This window comes from Hemiscyllium ocellatum, chromosome 22, assembly GCF_020745735.1.
Source record: "Hemiscyllium ocellatum isolate sHemOce1 chromosome 22, sHemOce1.pat.X.cur, whole genome shotgun sequence".
Lineage (NCBI taxonomy): Eukaryota > Metazoa > Chordata > Chondrichthyes > Orectolobiformes > Hemiscylliidae > Hemiscyllium > Hemiscyllium ocellatum.
This window is the reverse complement of record NC_083422.1, coordinates 23,264,647-23,284,627: the sequence shown is the minus strand read 5'-3', so window position 1 is coordinate 23,284,627 and position 19,981 is coordinate 23,264,647. Positions and strand designations below refer to the sequence as shown.

Below are 19,981 nucleotides of genomic sequence, written 5' to 3'. Positions count from 1 at the left end.
GAGCAATTTAAAAAAAAATTCTGTATTAGCAGAAGCAATGTCACCCCAAAATGAGGTGACGCGGTTTGACAAACATTGTAGGGCATTACTAAATATACCATACTGACGAAATTCATGCATTGCTGAAAACTAGAAAGGAAGTGTTATAGGCATCATTAGAATTTCTTTTGGTGGCCGAATTGGAAAGACTGCTCTGCTGAAGAAATGGAGAGCTTTATCCTTCACTTCATGGACGTGTCATGCATTTTGTATGTTAAACAGTCTCATGGACATCTGTCATGATTGGTTTTAATCTGCTAGCTAAAAGTCTGGATTTAATCTTGCATTACACCTCTTTGTACTGCAGTCAGTAAGTGACAGTACTGCCATGAAACAATGACTGTACTCATTCCATCCAATATGCCATGTGGTAAACCCTTTTGCTGGACCAGTTCTTTAGAAAAGAATACAAAACAATGAAGCATCTGGTGGGCTTTTCCTGTTTCTAAGTTTTTTTGTTAGTAATTCTACTCACCCAGGCTGCACATTTCTCCCTTGATGCTACTCACCGAGACAGGGTGTGTCAACCTAGTGGTGAGAGGTCAACAGGCCAAAGTGATGAATTTTTATGCTGCTGTTTCTTGTGTTTCTGCTCAGTCACAATTTTCTACTGGCTGTGCTCATGCTGAAAGGAATCACAGTGAGCAATTTGTCCTTCTGAGCGGGGAATTGGATGGCAGATGAGTTAAAAAGTGGAAATCACATTGAGCAGAAGAATACACAAATGTCTTCCTGTGGAGAAACAGAATACTGCTGTCAGAGCTTAACACAAGAAGTCCATTGGAGATTTGTGGTCCTCAGTCATACTGAATTGACAAATGAATTTAATAGCACTTTTTAAATATTGGAAAAGAATAGCATATTAACAGGCAAAGAGTAGTTTTAAAGATATATTCCAGATGTGCAACTCAAAAATACACTATCTTGATGTCTCATCTATACAAACTCATTCATTCATTCAATTAGTGTGCCTTTATAATGTCAACTATTAGCAAACTGATAATCTGATTTCTTGTTTAAGTTTATCTTCACTGAAACATTTTTTTTATTTGACATCCAGCCTGGGCTGCAGTGAGTTTGCAGAGTGGTGCTGCAATGTGTGATCTATTTTTCTATGCAGCTGGCCATTTTCTTTTGATCTCATGTGGGTTTTTAAGTTTTCAAGTGGTCATTCTTCAACCTCTCTGCATTTCAATGCCTCCTTGAATATTCTTGATTCCTTGATTCAACATATTATTCTAGAAATAAATTAAGTCTTTAGCATCGCTCTGTGAACTGTTCGTTATTTTTCTGAGTAAGCTGGAATTGTCATTGATCTCCTGAAAGTTTAAGGCTCTTTATATACTTTAATGATAGTGAAATATATATTTGCTGGAAGAATTCTCATTTCACCTGTCCTATAACAATTACTTTATAACTCAGCCTAAAATGCAGTTTATTTTCAAAACTTGCTTTGTCTTCAGAAATGTTGCTTGTGGAGTCTTTATTTCAATGTGTTATTAATACACTGGTTTAAACATTTAAAAATATAAATGACCTACATAAGTATGTCTCTTAGAAAAGGAAATCTATTACCAATATGATTACGATGTTTGTGTTTATACCAGTAGATACTTATTTTTTTCTCTTCAGAAATTACTCCAGAAAACAATGAGGATCCAAACATCCTACGCAATTATCAACCACAATTTTTTTTTGTATTAATCATAACACTTTGTGAAACCTTTGATAGAGAGGAACAAACACTAAAATCTTTTTGTCTGTTTGATTTTTGATGTATAATCCAGTATTTTAAAGGTAGATTTGGAGGAAAACAGGCTGTAAGTGGCAATGAAGCTACTCTGAGATTATTTTTGAATCTAGTTAGTTCAGAACGCGTAAGAGGAATGGATTATTTATTTTGATCAGTAGTGTAGCAGATTTTTGCTAATCGGAGAAGCATTAAATCGGTTTGATACTGAGGCAGTCCAGATTCTCAGGAGATGCTTTAAAAACATGACTTTGTTGAATTGTGCCTGCTTGGAGGTTGGTACAATGACTTTTGACAGTGACAGTAACTCTGCCTTGTCCTTTGCAGTCCTTTTTACCCATTCACTTAGGAAAGCAGCTTAAGCGCACTTAAGTGCATTAGCATTTGGATGCTTGGACCATATTGACCCTTGATTGGAAGGTTTAAATGACTGAAAGATGGACCGATTTGTTAGGGCTTTAGAAAACTAGAGGTTTCTGCTTTGGTTTGTTCTGGTACTTGTTCTGATGTGGTGCAGTATTTAAAGGCGACCAGGCTGATTTGTGACATACGAGTCTAAAGGGCTCTTTAGTTTGATGTGATTAACTAATCTGTGCTTTGAATTTAAAACTCTGAGTCAGTTGTGTTCAGTATGGGAACCAGCTCTTCTGTGGATTATGTCAGTCAAACACAGATGGTAAACTGTTCCCTGACCAAAAGGGGAAAAAAAGGGCAGTGAGGAATAATTTGGTTTGAGTGTGCAGTGGTGTGTGGCCAGGATCATTTTTGCATACTATAATTTTGAAGAATATTGTGCAGCATTGATTGGATATTGATGTATTTTAATGGCTTCATCACGCACTGGCTGTATTTGATTTTTGTTCATATTTTAGTGTTTTATCAACTTGACAGTGCAATGAACAAGTTGCCCAGCAGCAATTTAGTGGTAGGAAATTGTTCAGTGTTCATCTTATGTTTGGCCATGATCGAGACCGTGTTGGTAGCCATTAGAATTTATTGTATTTTGATATTACTGCATTCTATGGTGTACCATAGCCTTAGGAATAACTGATTCCTATTCCTTCATTGTAAATGAAAATTTCAATTAAACCACCCCTTATTTACCTATCATTTACTTACTTTTGGATCTAAAAGTATGACATGACAATTATTCAAACATGAAACTGTTCTGAAAAGGTGAAAGTTTTGTTTTTATGCTTAAAATGCTGAGCATGACTTATTTTTTAAAAATTACTAAGAAATGACAGGAATTGCCTGGGACTGTATGAATGTACCATCACTTATTTAAGCCAGTAATTATCCTTACAGTCCAAGTTTTCTGTCATTATTGTTTCACCAAACTAGAAATTAAATAGTTCCATTCATCTAACAATTTCACAAAGACTGGCAATGGTAGAAATAGAGAAGTCTACCAATAACAAGAAGACTTTAAGTCCCTTGGGACTGCAAGAACCTTTCAAACTCCTCCCCATAAAAGCTTTGTCCTTGAATGGCAAGATTTTCACACTTTGTTTAAGTGGTATTGAAGTTTCTTGCTGTTTAAAAAAAAAGTTTTGAAAGCACTTCCTTTGAGCATAGCAGTATGGATATGGCTGGAGTTTAATCTATTGTGTACAGTTCTTCTATAGGATTTCAGTGCACAGCACATGAAATAACATATTACAAAGTAGTCACAAAATGAATTCATTTATTGGCAGTAAACCTTTGTGGGTATGGACATTCATTACACTTTGTTTTTTTTTGTGTGTATCTATATATGTGTGTTTTCTCCATGGATCCACAGTTTGTGACACTGCAGTTATTTGGCCTCCACAATTACTCTGCCATGTGTGTAACAAGGCCTAGGTACCAGTAGGGTGGAATATCTGGTAAGCTTGTTGCAGATATTGAAGTTTCCATCCACTCCATACAAGATAGCCAGTGCAGACCCAAGGCTTTTGGGGAGCAGGGGATGGGAGTGCTGTTGGCTGGGCGATTTAGTTTTTCAGGTTCAAGTGGATAGACCAGAACACTCGTCAAAGATGAGATCCATACGAGTGGAAAATGCCTTTCAGGCATTCTTGGCCTATGCTTAAAACAGGTACTAGGCCCCTCTTATGTTGAGCACAAGCTCCTGTTTTCAGTACACTAGCAAGAAGGATTCCGAAGCAGCTGATAGCAAAATGTAAGTTTCTTTTTAAATTGTTTTCACAGAAGGAGTGGGACAGTTCTCCTCCAGTTCCTCAATATACTGATCATCCCTCACAGCTCTATTTCTCCAGCTGATGCTTACCTTCTTGTCACTTCTTTCAAAAACAAACTGCCCCAAAATGTGTAATTCGCAGATGGGTAAGCTCACTGTGGAGTGATTACAACTCAAGTTCTATTAGTTGCACACTCTTGGGTCTCACAACCCCAGTTGGGGACACATATGACTAGTGTAGGATCATGTATATAACCACGACTACTTGTTCCCTTACACAAACCACACAGAAAATCCAAAAGCATGTGAAGTAATTTAATGTTCTGGTTCACAAAACTGATGTGAGCGTATTCTTAAACCTTTTTGAATTGTTAGATGATTTAAACTGAAATCTTTCCAGCTGAATAAATATATGCATTGTTCCCACTGTATTTAAACTTTATAATTCCAAATGAATCTATGACTTCTACAATTTGCTTTTAAAAAATCAATTATCATGCAGTAAAATAAAGTCTGTGAGGCCAATGATGTTTCATAACATTGCTTTTGTTCACTCCATACTAAATCTTGAAAAGTATCAGGAAGCTCAAACTGACTTAACATTATTGTTGCACTTCCTTTACCAAGTCTTGTTTTACTGTTTTCTAGACACTCTGTGCATCAGCAACAATGCAAACTATCCGAGCAGCAGACACCAATCAAATAAATAAGTTAATTTTCCGTGAATCAAAGAACGATCGGAAGGTATGCTTTGATTGCAGTGAAAACATTTGTTATAATCCCTTGTTCTGTGTGATGTGTAAATTGAATTTCACTGTTTTTTGACTTTATTAAAGGTGGTGCTCCAACTAGAAAAGAAGCTTTTTGACTACTTTAACCAAGATGTATTTCGGCAAAACAATGGAGTTGAGGTGAGTATTACCACTTTCAATGTTGTAAAGACTACTGTATTTTTGGATTGTGGACTAAAATAGGGAGAACCTGCTGGTTTAAACCAAGGGAACTATGTAAAATAATACTTGCAGTTCGCAAACCAAGTTATTGAAAGACATTGTGAGTTGTATCCATAATGTTGCCTTATTCAAGTAGTGAAGGAGCATCACAAACAATGGTGTGTGGTCATGACAATTTTGCCCAGATACAGTCTTGATTTGATTTTGTAATAGGATTAGTTGTTGTGGGCTTAGGAGGGATCAGGATAGCAACAGTCATTCATTGGTTGTCTGGCAGGAGGCCACTTCCTTTGGTGTAGACAAAATAGCAGAAAATATCTAGCCTGTGAAGAGAAATAATTCATCCCTCTCTCTCCCATCTGTGTGGAAAACTAAAATAAATATTCCTGTGTCTATCTACTTCCCTTCACATTTTCTTTGAAAGTTGTTCTCGCTGCAAATACCCCCTTTCATCGAAAAGTTGAAAACCTCATTTCAGTGGCATGGAAAGGGCAAATCCATAACGAGGTTACTGAGGGAAGTGAGAGATGGAATAGCTGGGATCTTAACAGATATCTTTGCAGCATCTTTGAACACAGATGAGGTCCTGGAGGACTGGATAATTGCTAATTTTGTCCTCTTGTTTAAGAAGAGTAGCAGGGATAATCCAGGTAATTATAAATCGGTGAGCCTGACGTCAGTGGTAAGGAAATTGCTGGAGAAGATGCTGATGGATAGGATCTATTTACATTTGGAAGGAAATGGGCTTATCAGTGATTGACAACATGGTTTTGTGCAGGGAAGATCATGCTTTACCAATTTAGTAGAATTCTTTGACGAGTTGACAAGGTTGATTGATGAGGGAAGGGCTGTAGATGTCATATACATGGACTTTGATAAGGTGTTTGATAAGGCTCCCCATGGTAAGCTGATGGAGAAAGTGAAGTCGCATGGGGTCCAGAGTGTGATAGCTAGATGAATAGAGAACTGGCTGGATAGCAGGAGCCAGAGAGTAGTAGTGGAAGGGAGTTTCTCAAAATGGAGAACTGTGACCAGTGGTGTTCCACAGTGATCCGTGTTGGGACCACTGTTGTTTGTGATATACATAAATGATCTGAAGGAAGGTATAGATGGTCTGATTAGCAAGTATGCAGATGACACTAAAATTGGTGGAATAGCAAATAGTGAAGTGGACTGTCAGAGAATGCAGTCAAAATTGTGATGCTGGAAAAGCACAGCAGGTCAGACAGCATCCAAGGAGTAGGAGTGTCGATGTTTTGAGCATAACCTCTTCATCAGGAGAGGTGGGGTGGGGAGTGGGGAGGGGCAAGGGGACTGACAGATGATTGGGTGGGGGCTGGGGCTGGGGAGAAGGTATCTAGGAATGCAATAGATAGATAAAGGTGTCAGGGAATGCAGCAGAATATAGATAGATTTGAGAGTTGGAAGGAGAAATGGCAGATGGAGTTAAATCCAGGCAAGTGCAAGGTGATTCATTTTGGAAGATCCAATTCTAAAGCAAACTATTTGGTAAATGGAAAAGCTCTGAGGAAAATTGATGTACAGAGAGATCTGGGTGTTCAGGTCCATTGTACCCTGAAAGTGGCAACACAGGTTGATAGAGTGGTCAAGAAGGCATATGGCATGCTTTTCCTTCATTGGATGGGGTATTGAGTACAAGAGTTGGCAGGTCATGTTACTGTTGTATGGGATTTTGGTTTTGCTAAATTTGGAATGCTGCATACAGTTCTGGTCACCACATTACCAGAAGGATGTGGATGCTTTGGAGAGGGTACAGAAGAGGTTCACCAAGATGTTGCTTGGTATGGAGGGAACAAGCTATAAAGAGAGTTGAGTCGAGTAGGATTATTTTCATTAGAAAGGTGGAGGTTGAGAGGGACCTGATTGAGGTCTGCAAAATCATGCGAGGTATAGACAGGGGGATAGCAAGAAACTTTTTTTCCCAGAGTGGCGGACTCAATTGCTAGGGGTCATGAGTTCAAGGTGAGGGGAAAAGTTTAAGGGAAATATGCTTGGAAAGTTGTGTACGCAGAGGGTTGTGGGTATCTGGAATGCATTGCCAGCGGAGGTGGTAGAGGTGGGAATGATAACATCATTTAAGATGTATCTTGACAGGTACATGAATGGGTAGGGAGCAGAGGGATACAGCTCCTTGGAAAATAGACGACAGGTTTAATTAGAGGATCTGGATCGGTGAAAATTGGAGCATTGACGGACCTGTTCCTGTGCTGTAATCTTCTTTGTTCTTTGTTCAATAAATGAAAGTCTGAGAATCAGTACACCCAAAACCAAGCACCATTAGCAAAGAACTGGAAGGAGTCAAAAGAAAACCAGACAAAAAAAAACTCATCAACATCTGTGATCTGGATTGGTGCCAGATCTATTTCTTTATTTTCATCATCCACAATACCTATGCCTTGTCCTTTAGTGTGTCTGTTAGTATGTGTATATGAATTTTAGGAAAGGAGCAGAGTTTAAGTTCTACATTAGCAATTTAATGATTTTTTTTGCCATTGGTATTTTCTTGCTAATAGAAAACACCAAGTGTGCGTATTATTTTAACTTGAATGAGTCAGTGAGGATAAACTTGACCAATGCAGTGGTTTAATCAATTCTTCACAGTTGTGATGGTTGTGGAAATAGTGTGACTTGATTTCAAGCCCAGTGAGCAATGACAGTGTGTTACAGCATTGTCAATCCTAGAAGCATCCATTAATTCTCTATGCGTATAAGCGGTCAAGTAAAATTTGTGTTTGTTTTCTGAAATTTAATTGGTTTGTTGTATTCTTCCAAGGCTACATTTGTCCAGCTCGACAAAGTATCAATATGGGTAAATTTATTGATGTTTTGCTTGTTGTGACAGAAGTTTTGATAATTTGGCTCAGCACAAAACATTCAAGTTGTCCATTACAGCATGTTGACTTAGTTAACTTTCTAAAATTCATGTTGACTTTACTGGAAATAGAAGTCAAGAAAAACATCTTACAGATGACTAAATTGGTATTCCCTGTTGCATCCTTACGCCTGAACTCTCATTTTGCTACAGTGAGTTCAATTGAAGCACAAGTTCAAAAAATTAATATATTCAGTCGAAAGAGGGCTCAGTTCACCTTTTTAAAACATTTTCTTTACATATTTTTCCTTTAAATCTCAAGTTTTCCACTTCGTTAACATCATTCTTCTTTCCTCCTTGGAACTTGTTCAAAGTGAAAGACATATTTTGGGCTGCTATTAGACTTCGAATTCTTGGGTAAGGCTTTCATACCTGTAATGGCACTACTGAGACATCAGTCCCTGTACATAGTGAAGATTGAAACAGTTCTCTGAAATTCTGAGGGGGGTACACGATACATCGGAATATTGTGCCTTTTCTTCAAATCCATTTGATTAGACTTACAGTGTGGAAACAGGCCCTTCGGCCCAACAAGTCCACACCGACCCGCCGAAGCGCAACCCACCCATGCCCCTACATTTACCCCTTACCTAACACTACGGGCAATTTAGCATGGCCAATTCACCTGACCCGCACATCTTTGGACAGTGGGTGGAAACCGGAGCACCCGGAGGAAACCCACGCAGACACGGGGAGAACATGCAAACTCCACACAGTCAGTCGCCTGAGCCGGGAATTGAACCCGGGTCTCTGGTGCTGTGAGACAGTAGTGCTAACCACTGTGCCACCGTGCCGCCCATTTGGTGAAGAGAGGGCCATGTTTGCAGGGGACAAAGTATTTAATCCCTCAATGCAATACCTCTTGCCATTTTAAGAGGAATGTTTTGCTTCTCTGCAGGGTGAAAACCTAAATTGTTCTGTTTCTTTGGAGACTTTCTGACACTCTGTGTGGTTATGAAAAGCTGTTGTGATCTCAGATGATAATACTGGACAGATCAGATCCCAGATATGTCATAATTCTCAATCTTGCATTTAGTTATCATGGTGATTAGTTATGGAACATAACAAAAGGAAGAAGAACACACAAAGCAAAATATCAGAAATTTCTTAACATAATCAGGAATATCCTTCATAGACAGTCAATCCTAGTTTGCTGCCATCTCAGTGCTTCAATTTCTGAATTAATTGGTTCCTTTTAGTTCTGAAAACTGAGATACTTCAGTCCAGCACGATGGGCCTGGCTTCCTTTTGAGTTCTCTTGAACTAACCTTTTTTTTCAGTTCTGACTAGTTGAAGACTTACAGAAACTCTCACATGCTAAAGTCTCACAAGCTGGAGATCTGCAAGCTAAATATTTGCAATCTGGAGATTTCTACATAACTGACAAATTGTCCATTTGCTGGTATGAAACTAGTCTTTTACACTAAAAAATTGATTCTGATCTGAACTCAGAACTGCTCATCTCTCCTTTAAAACAGATCTCTCCTTTAAAATCCAAATTCCCAAATGGTAAGAATATATCATAAGCTTCATCACAAGTGTTCTGTCCTATGTTCCTCTGTTTCCCTTTGTTCCATTGGTATTTCTCTTTCTCTGTCCTCCACCCTTTGTCCAGACCAAGGCCTACCTGAGATCTGTCATCAATGGTCTGGATTGGACCATCTTTATTCAGTACAGTTTATGCAATTAATGGATCAATTAGTGTTCAGAGTTGTACTGGAATTACTTCCACTGGCATTATAGAGAGCGTTGAGGAGAGAAGCATTTGTCCTTTTTGATTGTCAACATAAAATCTGACAGTTTTATTTAAAGCTTGATTAAGGTACAAGTGTACAGCCAGTATCACTTCACGGCAGGATCTAATACTGCCGGGAAAGGAGAAAGTGGAAGGGCATTTAAATCTCTCTAAACTGCAATGTGTTATTTAACCATACGTTAATTACTGATATCATATAGCTTGCTCCACAAGCCAACATTATCATGATGTCAACTCTCAATTAGCTTTCTGGCCCCCCACAAATTTAGAGCTACAGGCTTCCATTCGTTTAAAGGACTGCATGAAGAAATCGCTCTGTATTTTCAAGTTTCCCCAGTAAAAAGAGTATGATTTGGTCCAGGGTTTGTTCTCTCCTTGTTTCTCTAATTGTTTGCTATTATGATCTTTTTCTGAAGTGACAAAAGCAAAATATCCCACTTATTTTAGAAGCTATAAAGGTATATCTCTGTACAGAGCGTTTTTGTACAATTTCAAATTTAAAACCAAAATAGGATATATATTATTTTGGTACCAACATGGTCCACCAAAACTGTACCTTTGGGACATAAAGCCCTAGATTTTTGTGAATGTTTCTCTGGCAGAGAGAATGGTTAAGTTGCCTAAAGGCTGTTTTACATTGTGCAGTAGCATTCACAGCAAATCAGAATTGATCTAAACTGAATGTGATAGTTCAGCATTTACACTCACCTTTGCCCTAAAGCAATTCACATGCCAGATGACATCAAACATCAGCCCCTAACTCATGCACTGAGGGTTTCCTCAGGGGCAGCAAGTAGCAGAAATTTGAAAGTGACTGTTTACATCAGTCTGACTCTAATCAAAGTGAGTCCCAACTGGCTTTAACCCAGCTTCAGGAGGTGTGAGTTGTTATCTGAACAAAGATCTGAGTAAATATGTCGGCACCATTTTCATTGGAGGTTAGAATGTGAAACATTTCCAAATTGAGAACAAGTACAAATTGCACTATTGTATAAATGGGGTTAAAGTGCATGAGTGCCTGCTCTTTCAATCAGTAAAAATTTCCCTGCAGTGATTAAATCACAGGTACATTAGGGGGAACCGCAGAATGCCCAATCTATTTCATGAATGAGAAAGATCTGCCTTTCATTTGTAGAACAAATCAAGTTTAAAGCATTCTGTTGTTTCTATTCTGGATAATTTTATTTATTTTGTTCAAGATTTGTTTTCTAAGATAAAACAATTTAAACTTTTTAAGTATTCTTTTCATTTTATGTATTAGAAAAGCGTTTCCTATTTCCCCAGAATTTCATATATGTTGATCCAAAATTCTGCAGAGGGCCTCCCTCATTAATTCAGCGGCTAAATGCATAATCTCTTCTACATTGATCTATAAGTATCTGGATGATTTCTATTTAGAACCTAATCTCTGCAGGTAACCTCAGTCTCTCTGGACCAGGGAGGCAAACATTTGGCCAATGTTTGAGATTGTGACTCTTGCTCTAAAAGCTGTATAAAAGTAGGTAATTCTGAAAAGACTTTTATTTCAGATTTCCAGCGTCAAAAGTATTTTGCATTTGCTTCCATTAATATATGATGCAGAGGTGCCTGTATTCGACTTGGGTAGACAAAGTTAAAAATCACATAATGCCAGGTTATAGTCCAACACATTTACTTGGAAGTACTAGCTTTCAGAGCGCTGCTCTTTCTGCACGTAACTAGTGGGGCAGGATCATAAGACACAGAATTTATCGCAAAAGATCACAGAGTCAAGCAATTAAAACGATATGTTGAACAAACTTAGATTGCTGTTAAGTCTTTCATTTTTTAGAATGGGTTGCAGGTTTCGGTTCATTAATACGACGATCCTATAAATATTTTTAAGTCACTTTCTTGAGATAACTTAAAGTTTTATAAAAAAGGGTGACATCTCAGCTCAGACAATGTATTGAAGATGTGAGGTTAGAGTCTGTATTCCAATATTGTGTCAAACTGGTTCTATTTCCAAAGTAGGAATTTATAAAATGTTATATGGATTGACTGCCTACATTGCAGATTGTGTGCTTTTTGAGTAAAAATATAATATATCTGCAAATACCATACAATTTGAAAATTGTCTGCAATCTGCAAGCGGTCAGTGCAGGCAGTCAATGCATATAACGTTTTATAAATTCCTACTTTGGAAATAGAATCAGTTTGACTCAAGGTTGGGGTATAGACAGACTCTAACCTTAGACTTTTAATACATTGTCTGAGCTGAGATGTCACCCTTTTTTATAAAACTTTAAGTTATCTCGAGAAGATGACTTAAAAATATTTATTGGATCGTCGTATTAATGAACTGAAACCTGCAACCCATTCTAAAAGATGAAAGACTTAACAGCAATCGAGGTTTATTCAGTATAGCATTTTAATTGCATGACATTGTGATCTTCTGCTATAAATTATGTGTCTTATGATCCTGCTCCACTAGTTACCTGATGAAGGAGCAGTGCTCTAAAAGCTAGTGCTTCCAAATAAACCTGTTGGACTATAACCTAGTGTTGTGCAATCTTTAACATTGTCCATTAATATAGATATTGGACAAGGATAGAGATTAGGTTTAGCAGCGATGTCCCACAGTGATTCTGTTGAGTCAGGTTATCTCACATAAATATAAAGAATGGGAGCTTGGATCAGGGATTCATGCTGTGAAAGCATTGGAATTGATCCCAGGCTACGAGGAAGTGTAACTCTACCACGGAGAAAAACGGGGGAGACCGATTCTTTAAATGATGATGCAGTGTTTCTTTAATACTTGCTGGTTAATGAATTGGAAAAGTAGTTTGTCAATATTGTACCTTGATTTGAGGTGACCTGTTAAAAATGTAACTTTCTTGCTCTTGAATAATGTTAAGCAAGAAAGTGTGTCTGAACCATCAGATAGACTTAAGTCTAATAGCATTCCTGCATTAGAGTGTGATGCTAACAGTGTGTCAGGGAAAGAATTAAGTTAAAATTCTAATCCTGTCATATATTTGTTTGATGGTTTCTCACAACACACATGTATGACCATGTGAGTTTAATTACACTCAGAATAACAAAACTCCTATTCCTTATAAAGAATGGCAGCCAATCCACTGCTCAAATGTTATTAGATTGATCTACCATGTGACGACTAGCTAATTAGATTGTTTAGTTTATTGACTATGAATAAAGCTTGACATTATACAAACTGAGGCTAGTCATTAAGTCCTTGCTTGCGATGATGTTTCGGAGTTTGACTCGATTTACAATGACGTAGCTGAACAGTTTTTGATGCACTGCATCAAGTAACTGCATGACAGTAGCAGAGAAAAAATTGAATAGGAGAAGCTGGTCCTGCAATGATTTCCTGGTGGTGTGCAAATTTGCAGTTCACAGCATTTTAATGTGAGGCAATGCATGGTCTATTTCATCTCTTGGCCTCACCGTAGTAAAGCTATGTAAAAGGGCACTGCGTGAGATATGCCTCAGGTTTGCTGGTCATGTTTTAGTGCTCACTTCAGTTGGCAGGAAGACTGGGCTGCCCAAGTCTGTATGGGTGGTGGGGGCAGGAGAGAACTTGTGGGGTGAGTGCCTTTGATGCACACAAGCCAACCTCCGGATGAGGTCCCCCAGTCTTCCTTCCTTTCTTCCTGCAGTGATTGGAATGAGGTCAACCAGGTCGACCTCTCAGAATATAAATTCCCTGATTGGGGCTGATAATCTGGTCCAATTGGGGAGCCCTGGCTGACAGATATAAACAGGAGTGTCAAACATCATGCTCACTCTGAGAACAGGTTCTGAGGGAGCTGGATCAGTGTCAAGGACTCTCCACATGTAAATAAAGGGTGACTTGGTTATGGGATACTGGCCTCTGTGGAGTTATTTCACTTCCTTCCTGCATTTTTCTCATGAAAAGCAGTCTGCCCACCTCCTGTCCACTATATTTTAGTATGAGCAATGCATTGTTTAATTATTCATTGAATTATGGCAGGCCAGCTACTTTCAACAGACACCTACATAATATATCATGAAAGTCTGCCCAGGATTAGGTACAAAGGTGGCCAGTTAGCTGTTTTATATGCCTCCATCCTCCTGCTAAATATACATCCAACAAACAGTTTGTGGCAATGTTAAGTGTGTGATGGTGAAGTGAAGCTGTCATTGTGAAGTATGGGTCACGGTTGATGGAGATTATTGGTATGTGAGTGTGGATGCGTAGTTTATCACGAGGTAAAATTGCATTTGGTGGAATATGGAGTTTGAAGATGCATATGCTGGCCTGGACCGCTCCTGCGAGACCATCAAACCTCTTACACCACTCTATTCATATCATGGTAGCAGTACTGTTGGCATTAAATGCAATAGCTATCTGCTGTCACTGCCTTTGTGATGTCAGAATAACCTCTTAGATCCATTTGAACAGAGGATCTTTTTGCTCTGATCAGCTCATGTCCCAAGACCTCCAATGTTACTTTGTGGAAGCTTGGAGCATACTCTCTTCCGTGTAGTGCATTCCTGTGTCTTCCCCAAAGTCACCTATTCCACTCAAAATGTACTTCTGTTTAAGTAGGACAGGCTAATTTGAACATATTCTGTTAAAATTCATTGTTCCTTACAAATGCTGCTGTATCTGCTGAGAATTTCCACCATTTTATGATTTTGTTTCAGATTTTCAGAGTATGCAGTATTTTGTTAATGTAGCCTGAACCTCTGTGAGTCTTTTTGGACCCTTTCCTTAGGTGTCTAACTGCTTAGGAGTGCATGTAATGCTGGCTGCATACAGCAATTACGTTCATGAATGAGCAGCACCTAGTTTACATGCTGCCTCCACTGAAAAGAATGGTCACAGATTAATTGTGCATTCCCGTGTCATTTTTTCAGGTGCTTTTAAATTTTGCCCCAGTATGAAAGATAGCTGTTAATGTTATGGTGAATATCTTTGAATCAATGTGTGACATACTTAAAAGGCTACATTACAAGCATGACCCTAACAAGGTATGCCTGATATAGAACTCTGTTCGGAAATCTATTTCAACATAAAGTCCAGTCAAGGTCTAAGTGGGAGAATGAGATCCAAGGGATGAAGGCTCTAGTTCATGCTTATTGACATTCTCACTGACATTTGCAGTAGTGGGTAGCAGTACAGCTATCATCCAAAATTTAAGATAGCAGGGTATTTTTGAATTTAAAGTTGTGGGGGTTAGGTTAGCAGAGGCAAACTGGACCCATGCGAAATATCTCCCATTCTTGGTCATTCTACTGTTGCACTAGTGGCATTAGGAGTACATTTCAGTTAAGCTCTCCATTCCCTGACAAGTGTAAAATTATAGGAAATACTTGAGCACCTTTAGTTGAGTGAGATCGGACATTAGTCACAGTTTAAGATGCTGCTTTTCTTTTAATATCGGGCATTTTCAGAAGGCTGGCAATGAAACAGTGCCTTCCACTTGCGCTGCTGCCGCTTTTCCAACTGTAAATGTACCACCTCATTCCTTCACATTCACTGTGCAGCAGAATTCATTACATCTGATTTCATTGGAATGCAAGAAGGTGAGCAGCTTCTCTGGATCAACTTCATGGGAAAGATAAATGATTTAATGAGCCATTTGAGATAATCTAATCTTCATGGTCTGGTTATACACAGAGTGGTGTGATCACTAAAAACAAACTGCCCTTCTTCAGGATGAATGTTCCTATACCAAATTCCCCCCCAAAAATCTATTGCATCCTTCATCAACCACTGGTCTTGTACCAGGTTGACAGAAATTTAATTCAAGTCAGCTCTTGAAAATAATTATTGTATTTTGAAAGCAGTAATCATTGGTTTGGACATGATTGAATGTGTCCATGCCTATTGACTTTTTCTATGATTTATAGGTTTGTTTAGTCGATATTCCCATCTAAATTGTATAATTAATTATAAGTGTAGCTGTCAGGTCAGAGGATGGAATGCAGTGATGAGTATTTGGGAAGATTAAATTTTCCTTTGCCATACAGATGTAGAATTGGGAATTTCACAGCCTGATGCAGGATAGAGTTGTTCTTGGTGCCTGCTTATTTAGTCTCTGACTTGCTGCATGCTGAAGTCTCATTGATTTTTGGGCTTTATCTGTGTGATGTCTCTCCAGTAACACTGGAATCTATTTAAATTGAACAATCACTGACAAACTTTCTTGTCAGTAAACTGCTTTGTCACTGTCCCCTTGGCCTCTCTCATGCATAGTCTGCTAAAGCACAATTTTATCCTTGCAATGCTTTTGATATGTTCTTTATTGAGTGTACAATGCAAAAAAAACAAATCCTCTTGGAAATAGTTTGCATTTAGAGATGTGATTTATAAATAATTGAATTTGATATTGTTTTTAAACATTTACTTCTGGCATCATAATGTTTTTGTCACCAAGATCTAAGAATGGCAATCCGTGAAGCAGTATTCAAAATTACATTAACCCTTTAAAGTATCGCATTTGTTGTGTCTCTTATCTAAAGAGCTGTTTATTGCACATTAGGAAGACAGAATGTAAGTTGTCAAAGGTAAATTTTTAATTTTGTTGTATTCTAACAGCATTATAATTAAGTCTTTTGAACCCAAGCCTTTTATTATATGTATGTTTTATTATATAATAATTGCAGAATACTAGATAACAATATAGTATTGGCATCATCAAAGGAAAAGACTCTTACCCATATAATAAAACTAGACTGGCTTTTATGTTGATCCTTTAAGTCTCGAGCTCCAGGACCACCATCTAACAAAGGCACATTCTGTCCTTTTATGTTATTGAATCCATGTTCAGTGTTGTTGGAGTTTTACATTCTTTTCCAATGCTTTGAAGAGTGTTCCATCCTAATTACACTTCAGACAACCCCAATCAATGGAAGAAGACCTGTTAATCTTCAAGACCTAGATAGCCTTGTAAACTGGATATTCTGAGAGGCTACAATATTGCACATGTACTGTAATGTGGATGGTTTCCTGAAGTGCAGATTTTGATCAGTCAGTTGTAAGCCAAATATGAAACTGCCTAGGACTTAGTAAGAGATGGATACAAAGTTTGCACACATTGTATCCATCTCTTTGGAAGCTTCAAGTGGCCTTAAAGATCCAGAATGGAATCTGTGCATCATCCATACTTAGGGTGTGTGTTGTGGTTGACACAATGTTGGTAGGGCATTAGCACACACACGATAAACAGATTGAAGCACTCAGAATGGCAGATCATAATCTCGATCAATGTCTATTGCTGCCCTGATGAAAGTAATGAAGTTCAACATTCCAGTTACTGGTCTTTGAATCGTGTATGGCTGAACACACAGTGAGCAGTAGGAACATCAAGCCCCATCTCCCACCCTGCATCATCAGCTACTTAGAAATTAGCCATTGGTTGATTGAACCAGTTGCTTTCTCACCATTTTATAACTAGATTCCAGTTCTTTGGGTAGTTGAAAAGAGAAAGACTAAGGTGGGAAAGAGAGTACCGAAGGAAGTACAAGGTCCATGTTTAGACCATCTGCAGTTTCTAAAGAGAAGAGATTGTGGAATAAGTGGGAAGTAACATTAGTTTTGAAGTGTTAGGCATTGCTGGCCCAGACCCTTGACACGCTACTATAATAATGGAAAACCCAATCACCTCTTGGTGGAAGAGGACATACTTTTGTTTATGTTCTCTGTCAGTTAGCTCCTGTTTTGTGCACCACCCTCCCTACGAGAGACACAGAGAGAAATGTGTCAATGAGAGAGATGAAATATGATCATCATGATTGAATAGCTAACAGTGAGTCTGGCTGTGAGAGTTAGCTACGATCAGTGGTAAGAGTGGGAAGGTGATGAAACTATAAATGTGGTGTGTTACTCATAATTGACAGAAATCTTTGGCCAGCAAGATATGAGTTGAACAGTGTATCAGGCTAGTATTGCAGATGGAGGAAGATGATACTTCAAGATATATTTATTAACTCTCACCAGTCCATGTGAGGTTGTGAACATTTTTGCAACATTTCGGCCAGGCCCCCCGTGCATTGAACGCATCTCTCTTCCTCTACCTCTTCCACCACGTTCTCCAGTGTAGTGTCAGAAAATGTTGGAGCACATCCTCTGCCATATCTTTCTATTATTAAAATATTCTTTTCCACATTAGAACACTTTCCAACATAACATCCAATAGCCACTTTCCCATTAAGAAATGCAATCCAGCTTCAAGTATACAGGCTATTTTTACCTGACGTTGGTCTCTCATGATTTTGGACCCCACTAGCTCAGCCACCCAGTCAGCTTTGACTGTATTCTATAGTCATGTTAAATAGGACAGCACAAACCTGGAGTGTTGCCTACCTCAGCAGCAACAGGTGCAGATGAGTCTTACATTGTGAACCCTGTACGAGTTTATGTGGACAAATGAATTTAGACTGCCTGGTTTTAATGATTTCTGGAAGACTGCGGTATCCTCATAGCCAACTGCACAAGACCTGCATCTGGGGTATGCAGTGGTTGTAATGTAACATTATCTCAGACCTGTGGCATGCTTACACACACAGGAATTACAGCAGAAATACTGAGGCCCAGCCCTCCTCGAATCTGAATCAAAGGACAATTTTTTTTATAGATATTTTTATTAGAAATTTAACATTTTAACAAATTTACAAAAATAAACAAAACTCTCAAGTACAAACATTGATATAGAATAAATCTTAAATATACAATAATCAAAATTTAACAAAAGAAAAATACCGAGAGAGAAAAAACAAAACTCAATTAACTACTAATCTAACCTACAATTAGCCAGAGTGTATAATTGAGTCACTTACATCTTTCAAATAAGAGAAAATCAGAGAGAAAAAAAGAAGTGGAGGAGGGAAAAAAAAACCCCAACGGTTAACATAGAAGTTGGATATTGAAATACTTGCTCGGAATGTGTTAACATCATATATAACAAAACCCGTATTCGTGCGGGATTCGTCTCCCAAGGGGCCCCGGTCCAGCCATGTTTGTAATCTCAATTAAATAAAAGCCCTTGTTAGGATAGCCAAAATATCTATGTAAAAGGGCTGCCATATTTCATAAAATAATTCGGTCTTTCGGTGCACCATATTTGTAAGGAAGTCAAAGGGAATACATTCCATGATTAATCTGTGCCAATTTGAAAATCCAGGGGAACCTTCAGCCACCCAGTTTACCAAAATATTTTTCCTTATATGGAAAGAGAGAACAGAAAATAATCTCTTCCTATTTGACATTCCAGGTGCACCACTTAACCGACTGATCAACCATAATCATCCCGGTAAATCCGAGACCTCTCAGGAGGGGAAACCCTATCTAAAACATCCCGCGTATAGAGCATATAGAATTTACAAAAATAAAGGTTCTCTAATACACTCATAACAGTATAATAAAAAGGAAACTATTTCTAAATAATAATAAAAAATAAAACATATTTGAATGGAGATTATCCCCCTTGTTCCCATGGGGTATCACTTCTTTTCCAAAGGTCCATCATATCCTCTCCCAACCCGTGCCCGACCCTTGACCCAGGCGCTCCTTAATAGGATGAGGAGAATTCAGATATAATACAGAGCTAGAGTTAACAGTGAGCACCCTACCCCCACCCCCACCCACACCTGAGTATATTTGGTAGTATCAATACCATGTATAAACATATATAACTATAAAATTACAACTTCAACAAATTATAATTAAATATAATAATATAAAATAGCAAGGGAAAATAACCCCGCTCCTAGAGACAAAAGTAAAATAGAATAAGGTAACCACCTCTCCCCACCAACATTAACTAAACCCCCCGGCTTATATATATATACACATATATACACATATATGTACATACACACATACATACATATAATAATAAAATAAAAGAACCCTGGGGGGGGAGAAAATCGTTAAATGGAGAGCAAATAAATAATTCCCTCTCCCCCCCCCCAAGATAATAATAAACAGTAAGATAAGAAAAAGAAAAAGGGGGGGGGGATATAAATCGGAGTGGGGAAAAGGCAAGCTAACATACATTGTCTCTTACGATTTATTTAAGAGAGTCCAAAAATTCCTTAGCCTTTTCTGGAGATCTGAAATTATACCCGGATCCTTCATGGTTAAAACATAGCGTCGCTGGGTAGCGTAAGGAGTATTGAATATTTAAGTCCCTTAAACACTTCTTCACCTCATCGAACGCCTTCCTCCTTCGAGCCAGAGCCGGGGAGATGTCCTGAAATAACGTGATCTTGGATCCTTTATAGACCATGGCTTTGGGATCTTTTCCAAGATTTCTAGAGGCATCTAGGAGTATCTGCCTCTCCCTATAGCTCTGCAGCTGGAACAGGACCGGGCGTGGGCGCTGGTTCGAGCCAGACCCGCGTATTGCGACCCGGTAGGCCCATTCTACCCACACCTGGCCTGATCCAGCCTCCA

General features: G+C 38.5%; 1 protein-coding gene across 2 annotated transcripts in view; it reads left to right on the top strand.

Moving 5' to 3' along the window:
* Positions 1-19,981, top strand: part of LOC132826461 (inositol polyphosphate-5-phosphatase A) — a 518,580-nt gene that overhangs the window by 445,856 nt on the left and 52,743 nt on the right. For both annotated transcript variants that reach the window (XM_060842396.1, XM_060842397.1), the window contains exons 10-11: positions 4,620-4,715; positions 4,808-4,882. In XM_060842396.1, the coding sequence (XP_060698379.1) occupies positions 4,620-4,715; positions 4,808-4,882 (171 nt within the window). The remainder of the gene's footprint in view (positions 1-4,619; positions 4,716-4,807; positions 4,883-19,981) is intronic.